We start from the raw sequence: 11049 nt of genomic DNA on the forward strand, positions 1-11049 counted from the left end.
AGGGATGGATTTTGAGTGTCTTGCTGAATTCATTTATTTCGATATCTTTCTTATACATGAGTTTGGTTACACATTGGCTGCTCTGAGTTTATTTATTGCTACTCGGACATACAATTTCCAAGGTTCTATTCAACTGTCTCAATCCAAGACAGTGTTGGGAATTATGATTCGTGTCCAGTTTGAAAACCATGGACTTTGTTACGTGGAGGAAATGTTTCCCCAAACCCTTTGGCCCTAGATCTAAGATATTATGAATTATTAGGATGTGTTTCGAGCATCTCACGGCCATTCACTTGTTTCTCTGTCTTTTCCATGAGTTTGGATGGTGTACATGTATAATCTTTTTGAAGCCAATGGTGAAAGGTGAAGATTTAGGCCCCGTTTGGAACTTGGACTCTCAGTTCAGTCTAATTTTAAGCCGAGTCTAACATCCAAACACCCAACTTTGAAATCATTAAATTCATCTCAACTCAAAACTTCTTTACACGTGGGACCTACAATCTTTTTCAACTTAACATCTATTTACACGCGGGACCCACAACATTTTTCAACTTCTCATAAATACATTTAAACTCGTTTTAACATCCAACACATTTAAACTCATCTTAGGTTGGCCCCACAATATTCACTCCACCATCTCAACTCACTACTAGTTATAAAGAACTCATCTCTACGTTCAAACAGGGGCCTAGCAATCAGTCATTGCCAGATCAATAGAAACCCACTGAGACAACCCATCTTCCTGGGCAAAGCTAGGATCCCCAAGAGAGAGCCATGACTACTATAAGAGCATTAAGTCCAAAGTTTGGCTAGAATCTCAGTTTTTGGCTATAGTATCAACTTTTGACTAGATGAGTCCACATTGGACTAGCCATCTTAAAGTCAAAATAATAATATAATATTATATATTTTAATAATATTTGACAAAAAGATTTTTTTATACAATACACATCAGCACAAGACAAAACTGAAGCTTTTTTCCCCAAAATTGAAGTTTTATCACAACAATCCCAGCTGATTGTGTAGAAGACAATGTCAACATATGCCTTAGCCAACAATCTCTTTACTTCCATTGATAACCACCTATTGTAGGAGTATTAATACTGTAAATTACATCACAGACTGATCCAGACAAGGCATCACGAAGGATATCTAAACACTTATAACATTGAAACATGGATTAACAACCCCATTCGTAGGTATTGCAGCCTCTCTTTCTTAATGATCCACATGATGACAAACTTCACTGGAAAAGGACAAAGTTCTAGTTGCATTTTTCACTCCTACTTTTCTCAATATTTTTCAAACAGTCGGGCACCAGAGCTGTGAAGATTAATTAGCAAACTAACCTCAAAAGGGAAAAAAAAAAACAATAGGAAGAACAGATGCTAACATATAAGAGATTGTTTTGTATCACCAAAAATGCAGTCAAAACATATTTGTTGACATAGTATTTCAGCAGCTTTAAAAGAGACATTATTATCTAAAATCACCAAACAGAGTTCTGCAGAAACCCAACATAAAGCTGAACTTTTTAGAAATGGACCGTAGAAAATCCAAGAGCACTAAGGTAATGGGTCTTGCTTTCTGATTTGGTCAGACCAATAACCACCATCACAAGAAAAGGAATTCCTTTCCAAATCCATAACAGAAACTTGTAATGCAGAATCAAAGCATTTTCTTTATGTACATTTTTCTACAGGGAAGAAAAGTCACAAGGAAATCATCATAATTGAGAGAAAGATAGATGAACACCCATGGTTGAAGAATCAAAGCAACTGTCCAAAACAATAATAATGAGAGGCTGAAGCGATATCATAGCCATGCACAATCTGGATAACACCCATGGTTTCCCATTTCATTGTTACTTGAAGAATGGTAGAATGTTCCTACATGCAAAACTTTCTTTCCTACAGTTTCTTTACATATCTTCACACATGAAAATGAGATGGGATATATATGTTTTTAATATTTTTCTTCAGGTCAGCAAACAGAAAAATGCCCATTTCTAGACAGCAAACAGGGTTGGTATTTTCATCTTCACTCTTGAAACCAGTAGTAGCATGCAAAATTAATTAAAAACCATAAAAAATAAATCTCTCCCAGCAGCATGCAAATGACTCAATTCTAAATCATACAAAATTAATCTAATGAAACTAGTAAACAAACTATTAATCTAATGAAACCAGTATACAAAATTAATCTAATGATAATAACTTAATCTAATCAAACCAGCATACAAAATTAATCTAATGAAACCACTAAAAAATTAATGTAACTATAATAACTTGAAAAAACCCTAAATTTATCTAAAATCCATACAAAATCACCACTAAGAAGGATTAAAAACCAGAACACAATGAAGTAAAAACCAATTACAAGATTAACAAGAAAACGAATTTTTACCTAGCTGCCACACGAGATTAATTTTTGAACAATTGAAAAACCAGCCTTAGGATGAGAGAAAATCGCATAAAGGGAAAGACAGATAATCAAGAAACGGACCAAAAAGATTTTCTAGAATGAAATGGAGAGACAACGCTCAAGGAAAGAGAGAAAATGGAGAGAAATGAGGGAGATGAAAGCCTACACAGAGAAGAGGGAGAGAGGAGTGAGGAAGAGAAACTATCATTTGGGTTAGAAGACGATGACAACATGGATGATCGACAGAGAGATGGGGGCTTGAGAGTTGAAGATCGAGATATCTTTGTTGGGGAGCTTTCGGGATGAAGAAAGGAAAGAATGAGGGAAAGAGAGTTGGAGAGATAGATGAAATAATAAAATATATCTTTTCAATATGAACAGTAACTCGCAAGTTTGGAAAGCATCCAATAATTACTGTAATTTTAGTGTTGAGGTTTGGACTTTTGGCTAGTTTAATGTGAAAGTTTGTTTCTTACATATAGTTAAAATTTAGACTTACATTAGTATTTGGTTAAATCATTACCAATATTTTAAGGAGTTTGAAAAGGAAGCGGAAAATTATTAGGTATTTCCGGAATAGGGATGAGGAGATTTTTTTTTTTTTTTTTTAATCCTATCACTACATACGTGCCTTGTTATCCTATCACTCGGAGATTTATGATTTATCTAACCTCTTTCGGAAGTATATAACAGACGCAATGCCGTGAGAAACGTCTTTCAAATGGGGGCAAATGGAGACCCCCAACGTGTCAAGGAAGAGCTTTATTGATCCGTCACGTTTTCTTCCTTCCTTTGAGCAAATCAAGGTAACGCAAGACAAGTTGTAAGAATTGATACGAAACGAGCAGTCTTCTGCATAGATTTTCAAAAGCTCTTCAATGCGGTTTGGTCAGCCACCACGATTCAATGACAAAACCCCTTTAGACCAAATTGCAACCTCGTGACAATTATTCTTGGCATGAAAAATGCAAGTGGAAAAGTTAAAAAAAATCGATATCTTTTTGAAAATACGTGTTGAATAAAAAACCAAATCGCATATTGACAAGTGACAACAGCGTATCAAACAAAATCATCTGTGTTGTACATAATTGTCCCCTCACTACTTTAATCAGTTGATTGGCTTGCAACCAGTTGTCCATTAGTGCCCCCACCTCACACCCCTATCAAACAAAATTACTAAATTACCCCTAGTGCTTTTTTTTTTGTTTTTTTTTTTAATTTTGAAAAAATTTGTCACTAGTGAATTTGCGTGTATTTTTTAATGTTTAAATTAAAAAAAAAAAAATTGCACTAGGAGGCGACGTAGAATCACCAAATTAATAAGTACTTTCGAAATATAGATACGTGACAATCTTACCTCTCATGAGATCATCGTGTAATGTCAATTAAGATCGATGTTTATGTAAGTAATTTTAATTATATGGGATAAGACGGGAGTATCAGATCATCCTTACTTTAGGATTATCTAATAAGTTTTCACCAACATACGGGGCATTTGATGCAACGCTGGAATTGCATCCATGGTCATTGAAGCGTTATAATTTTTAGTGATACGGAATGTCTGTAAAAATGGAGATGAACAAGGTGGCGGCGTGTGCCTGTCAAGTTGGTTGCAAAAATGGAGATGGTGGTGGAATTGGATGCGGCTGTTCTTTCTTGGTGGTGTGTAGTCTTTAAAAGTGGATGGATCATGGAATGATGAAGGTTTATGAAAATAAATAATAACAAAGTGTCGATGATATATAAATAATTAAATTTATATTTCTTTTTATTAATTAAAAATTTTAGAATAAATGATAATTTCATATACGAAAAAAACATACAAGAAAGAGTAGATGCAGGAGGGAGATAGTGGGAAGACTACCTCCCCTCTCCTAGATTGGTTAAGGAGGCGAAATGGTACCAAAGAGGTAGGCGTAGAGTTACTCCCTCTCTCTCAAAGGAAAGGAGACCGAATAATCAAGGAGAAGTTTAAATAGTAAGTTGAGATGAAATAAAAATTATAAATTAAATAAAATATTATTAAAATATTATTTTTTTAATATTATTATTGTTTTAAAATTTAAAAAAGTTCAATTGTTCATTATATTTTATATAAAAATTTAAATAAACTGTAATGATTAGATAAAATGAAATGAGTTAAGAGAATCTCGCAATCCAAACAAGTCGATTAAGAGTTTGGAAAATAAGTGAGAGCTACTGATTCAACTTTTTCCAGGCTAATTTCCTAAAGGGTAGTGTGAGTTCAATGACATTTCGTTGTCCATCATTTCGATGCTAAAACACTAATTTTCTTATAAAAATAGCACAAAGCATAGAACGACTTTATAAAAGATGCTCCACTAAATGAAATTGTAAGTGGTGAGAAAATAGGAACAATCCCTTCCATAATTATGACATAAAGTGCAGTGGATAGAAAAGGATGATCCATCTTCCTTCAGTGCCCATACTTGGTCAAGACTTACTGTGTTCCTGTTTGCTAACATTTCTTTCAACATGTTGGAACTTCAAATTTTCACGACCCCCAAACACTCCTAAAATTGTTGATTGAAATGGATTTTATATATGATGATTTCATGTCAACTCTTGCACGGTGTGGAGGATGAATCCTTTTTTCTTTTGTTTGTTTTTTGAGATGAGATGAAATGAATTGAAATAGAATTTGAAAGTTGAATAAAATATTATGAGAATATATTTTTTTAATATTATTTTTATTTTGATATTTAAAAAAATTGAATTGTTTATTATATTTTGTATAAAGATTTAAAAAAGTTGTAATGATTAAATGTGATAAATTGAGATAAATTGTGAAAATAAACAAAGTTGATTTGGAGAAAAGTAACTACATTTCCTTTGAAAATGAAATATAACTTTCTTAAAAGGATGCATTGTCCTTTATTTTATACCATGACATGAAGCAAGAAATAAGAATAATTGAGATGAAATGAGATAGTTAAGATAGTTTGTGATAGTAGTAAGATTTGTGAGTTGAGATAATTATTAAAAATTGTGTTTAGATTGGAAATGAAATGAGATATTTTAAGTTATTGAAGAGGAGATAGATGTGAATTTTACAAATGATTACATGATATTTATAATAATTTTGTTTTATTTCTAAATAAGTAATTAACTTTTTTTAAATTAAAAATAATAATATTTAAGATGATAATATATATATATATATATAATCAAATTATATAAATAGATAAAAAAAGATATTTTTCTCTGTTTCAACGTTGTAAGTAGCTAAGATTATTAAATAGGGGCACAAAGGCAAAGACCCTAGAAGAGAAATGTAAGGTCAAGAATTGTACAAATAAATAAATAAATAATAACATCTCTAAACGGAGTTAAGTGCTGGTGGCCCCCACCTCCCGCCATGGACCAACATTTTAATCGTCACCATGGGCGGAGGAATCGATGCAATATGGCCGCGGGGACTGGACTATAATACTATATACACTACAACAATATGAAGGGTGACTTTCGAATGGCTTTCTTCCACCATTTTCCTTCTCTTTCTTTTAGATTCATCGTCTTTAAAAGTTCTCTTTATGGAAATCAAATTTGGTGGAGGTCCTGTGAGAGAAGTCCAAAGCAAGTTGCCCCAGTTCTTTGGTTAGTGCCGGTGCCCCACAGTAGAAAACTCCTGCAGACATTTGGGACCCAAAAACACAAGCATTAAAGACAAAAATGTTGACGTCACTTGATGATTATCGATGCCTTTCCACGCAAGTGGTTGGTGGCTAAGCAAAAGATGGGTGGCATAGGGATAACAAGGGTGGTTGATGACTCACCAACTCGTGTATCCGGGTGGTGGAGAGCTATCTTCTTGTAGACTTGTCGCCAGTTGGGTTTGGCGAAGTGGGATTTGACTCTGGTCCCCGACACCACGTCCACACCATTCTTGGCATGGTGGAGAGACTGAAGCATGGTTATCAGTGCAGATCTAGCGTCACCTTCTTCGTACACGCTTGTGCAGTAATTGTGCAGTTCTATCATCCCCTTCTCGTCCAGCTCAGCAACTTCGTTCATTATCCCTTTGAACCAATCGAACGAACCCTGTTCTCTCGTCACCCAATAGTAGTAGGCTTTCCTCGTCTTGAATCCTGATTTATTGCTCTTGTTTTTACTGTTGTGCGGTGGGGTATTGCCTTGTCCACTCTCTAAAGCTCCTTCCGCTGAGTTCTCTTCATCTTCCTTCATCCTGATGTTGTGAATGATGTCTTTGACAATGCTGACCATGGGCGTCGCCCCGATCCCAAGCCCCACCAGCAAAACCACATCGTAATCCTTGTAGTCTTGTGCTGGAGCGCCATATGGACCGTCAATCAATATCTTCGGAAAGCTTTTTGTTTCCCCCCCGAGACACAAACAAAACCAATGATATTAGATCATCTATCTCAAACACGGTTGGCATCACTAAGTATAGTATATAACATAGGTGGAGACTTTTCAGAAAGGATCAACAAACAGAGAAGATGAGTAATGAGCAGGCCGCAGGGGCTTAGTATCCTTTTCTTTACCTGGGGTTGTTGGGTCCTTGAATGAAATCAGCTCTTAGCAGGCCGCTCTTCTCAGCAGATGGAGGCTGACAGACCTTAACCAATGCAAAGGGACGTTCAGACCTTAAAGCAGAACTCGATGAGGCAATTTGGCTAGGAAGTAAGTTTCCGAAAAGAAGAAAACTATACCAACCTTCGAGAAAACAGTTTTGAGCTGTCGCGTCCAGTCACCCAGTGTTCTAATGTGGACGCTTAGGTAATCGTCTGCCGGTGCTGAAGTTATGGAAAATGGATGCCTGACAAAACCAACATTAATTGGTATCACATTAACACTAACTTTCAGGGATATAATTGTTACGATTTGGGTCAAATCCAACTGGGCATTAATTGCAATAATGTGCAGTCATCCACTTGTCTGTCACAAGCTTTTATTATAATATACCTACCATTCAAAAGGAGAGACAGCAGCGCAGTTGACAAACATGTACTGTCCACTCTTGTATTTAAAGCCCTGAGGCTTTGACATGTGCAATGCCAACACATTTCCCGGATAAACGGCAACCTTCAAAATTGACCCACCAAAAGAAAAATCAATCAGCGTGATGACTCGATTAAACAAAGGATAATTGAGAGAACTTGAGTTAAGAGAGAATTGTTTTTAGGGGTGAGACAAAAGCCTTGAATTCAATTACCTTTAGAATCTTAACAGGCTTGATGCTGGATCTGAAAGCTCTAATCAATCTTTCACATGCATACAGAGATACAGGCACGGCCAAATACATCCATGTCTGACAGCAAGAAATAGTAGTTTCAAGGTGAAAACAGATTCGACAAGAGAGAAAAAAAAAATGGGGCGAGGTGGGAAAACAGGCCAGACAAATTTAAGGCCAGAGGAGAAGATGAGATGCTAACCGTTTTCTGATACCATTTTTTGGAGAGGTAGAGGTAAATGCCATGGACAATAAGGAGAGTATAGACGATGACAAAAAGGTGGTGGGAATACCAGAAGGCATTGAAACCAGAAAACTTCTTGAAGGGCTTGGGGAGGTTGACCCTGTTTCTCCTAAACCAAGGGGTGGCTAGCGTGAATGCTATTGCCATCAAGACCACCATTATTATACCTGTCACCCCTTCCACCCCCTTCACAAACCACCAGTAGTTGGGAGGCTTTTCTTCTCCAAAATAAGGTTTCATGGGCTCGTATTCCTCCTCCGTTGCGTGAAGAAGTCGTGGGAAATCACATGTTAAGTGAGCAACGGCGTGCAGTCCAACCCCGACGGCAATTCCGGCAGCAATCACCTGAATTTAGATTAGAACAAAAAAGTAAGCCATCTTTAGACTATGGGAAAAAACTTCCAAGAATTTGAATAAAATCATGACTGTAAACATTCTGTAGATCACATCAACATACCTTATGGAAATTAAGGTTGTCATCAAATGGAACAATTTTCCCTAATTTGGTTTTGTTTCTGAGCCAAGTAATGGTGTTCCGGCATACTGGTAGTAATATCAGGGCCATGTTGAATTTGGCGGTCTCTGCCCCACCTTTGGCAACGCAAACACAATACCCCATCACGTGGAACACGGCCTTGTTTCGATACTGCACGAACTTGTACGCAAACAGACCCAGAACAATTCCAAGCCATAGCAACATTACCCATACCCTTTGCCAGTTATCCATTAGGAAGTACTTACTCTTCTGGTACCATATTCTTAGTGGGTTGTCTTCCAGTGTAGGCTTCAGCTTCTGGCTTAACATTTGACTCAGAACGCGGCTATCAGTTATCCTGACAGATTGGTTCGGAGCTTGTAATAGCAGTGTTTCGAGGTTGTATATCTGTTTCCCATCAAGCAATAGCAGTGATTGAGATTTTATAAAATGGGAACCCATGTGATTCGAATGGAAGTATACGCCTCTTTTCATGTAAATACGTACCATGATGTATCCGGCATTTTCTGGGTCTAGCTCTTCCATAATCAAAGCTGCATATTCCTTTGCTTGTTTCTGAATATTGGAGAGTTTGTTTGCAGAAGCGCTCAGGCTGATAATCTGAAACAAGATTTGTTTTTTTCAGATTTTCAATCTTCAACTTCTGTATATAATCAGTAGAAAGTGTACGGCCAAATTATCTCGGGAGCATACCTCTTCGACTTCATCTTCGCTGATTCTTCCATCAGCGTCTCTGTCTACCCTGAGTGATTAGAAAGTATAGATTAACACAAAATAACAAGCAAAGACAATTATTGCTTACAAAATGGATTTTATATTTACATGTCAAAGAAAATCTGGAGCCTGGAGTCGAAGCTTTCGTCAGAGATTTTCTGCCAGAAGTCTTTAAGCTGCTGAATGTTGATTGAATCACCACTTATGTGATGCCTCCGAGCAAGTGCTCGGAAAAGCTCACCCGCGAACTCCTTCGACTCCTTGTTCATACCTATAACGAATATATATAACCGTTGATACGAATATTAACACCGAGGCTTCTGAAGTGATCAGATTGTTTGGATTTAGGATTTCAGTACCCTACCTATGCATTCCCCGAACAATGAAGCGTCAAGAAGTCCGTTTGTAGAAGCCGTCAGCTCGTCGAATCGTTTCTCGATGGCTGGCCATCCGGCGGCGCCGCTGGTCTTGGCAGCGATAAACTTGAGGCCCTTCAAGGCATGGACAGCAGCCGACTTGTTCCGGTCGAAACGCCTAGCAGTAGACGACCTTTTGGACAGGGAAGTAAAACGTTTGAGCTCCTGCGAGACCTGCCGGATTTTGGCCGAAGCGCTCCGCAAAACGGAGGAACCCAAGGACGAAGAAGAAGACTTCTTCCCGAGCGTCCTCTTGGCCATCAAAGAGACCTCCGGATCATCTGTCGCTGTCTGAACGCTGTGAACCGCCACGGAATCGTCATGGATATCCAGAGTTATCTCCACGTAGTCATCAGGCACATCGCCGCCGCTGTTTCTGTTCCTACTTAGGCTGTGCCCAGAAGGCAAATTGAACCTGGCACTCTTTCTACTCCTGTTTCTGCTAAATTGTTGAGTCGGAGCTGCTCCTGCCAGCGGACCGCTAAATGCTCTTCTCCTGTCGTTCCCGACGATCTCTATGTCGTCGGTGTTCGTCTGCAGATGAGCTTCTCTTCCGTCTCCGCTTCTCATTTTCCCCCCTTACTTCAGCACGTAATTTAAGCAATGTTTTATGATCCGAACGCAAAGAAAACTTACGTATATATATATAAGAACTTGGCTGGTTTCGCAGAGAAGTCAGAGAATTGAGATTTGAATGACGGAGATCGGAAAAGTAGAAGAAGATGCAATTGATGTTTTCAACCGAAGCTTAACAGGCCATGATCTAACGACATAATTCTCAATGATATCTTTCCAAAAAGAGAGGCCTCAGCTTTATATAATTTACCAAGTGTCGACTGCTACCACTGATCACGAGAACAAGTAGTTCAACTCTAGAGCCCACCAGAAGAAAAAGTAAACACAGGTGTCGGTCAATCGGTCTGCCAATGATCTATTTGGGCGGCGATCAGTCAAAATCTTTATAACATAATATAGCTTTTTTCTCTAGAACACAGACTAACGAGAAATAATTAAATTATAATTATTTTATAGTTTTATAAAATTAAAACTTACTTTTATTAAGAGACAAGATTTATTTATGTTTACAGATAAGGTAACGCGGTAGCTGACAACTTTGGATGGGATGGTTAGTTGAGATGATTAGTTAATAGTAACGTGATATTTGAGTTGAGATAAAATAAATTATAAATTATTTGAATTAAAATATTTTATGAGCTTTTGATAAATGAGAAAAAATAAAAATAAAAATGTTAAAATATTATTAGAATAATTTTTAAAATAATTTTTGTTCTGAGTTTAAAAAGTTGAATTATTGTTTATATTTTGTTTGGAAGTTTAAAAAAATTTTAATAATTAAATAATGATTAGATGAAAATTTTAAAATATTTATATTTATAATATTTAAATATTAAGATGAAATAGAATGAGATAAAAACATTTCTCTATCAAGCCAGGCTTAGTCATAATACATATGATAAGTTTTTTGTCTCTTTTTTAACTCCTTAAATATATGATTGCGCTTTGCGCTTTTCTTTTTAGA

General features: G+C 36.8%; 1 protein-coding gene across 1 annotated transcript; it reads right to left on the reverse strand.

Moving 5' to 3' along the window:
• Positions 1 to 5735: 5735 nt before the first annotated feature.
• LOC121257443 (respiratory burst oxidase homolog protein C-like) lies at positions 5736 to 10303 on the reverse strand. The gene is made up of 12 exons (XM_041158442.1): positions 9458 to 10303; positions 9202 to 9364; positions 9073 to 9121; positions 8866 to 8979; positions 8341 to 8766; positions 7842 to 8228; positions 7622 to 7717; positions 7376 to 7491; positions 7123 to 7225; positions 6951 to 7024; positions 6222 to 6772; positions 5736 to 6073 (listed from the first exon to the last, which is right to left on the reverse strand). Exons 1-12 carry the CDS (start codon positions 10077 to 10079, stop codon positions 5964 to 5966), a joined length of 2811 nt encoding a protein of 936 aa, XP_041014376.1. The 5' UTR covers positions 10080 to 10303; the 3' UTR covers positions 5736 to 5963.
• Between the last annotated feature and the right edge of the window lie 746 nt (positions 10304 to 11049).

This window comes from Juglans microcarpa x Juglans regia, chromosome 3S, assembly GCF_004785595.1.
Source record: "Juglans microcarpa x Juglans regia isolate MS1-56 chromosome 3S, Jm3101_v1.0, whole genome shotgun sequence".
Classification (NCBI taxonomy): domain Eukaryota; kingdom Viridiplantae; phylum Streptophyta; class Magnoliopsida; order Fagales; family Juglandaceae; genus Juglans; species Juglans microcarpa x Juglans regia.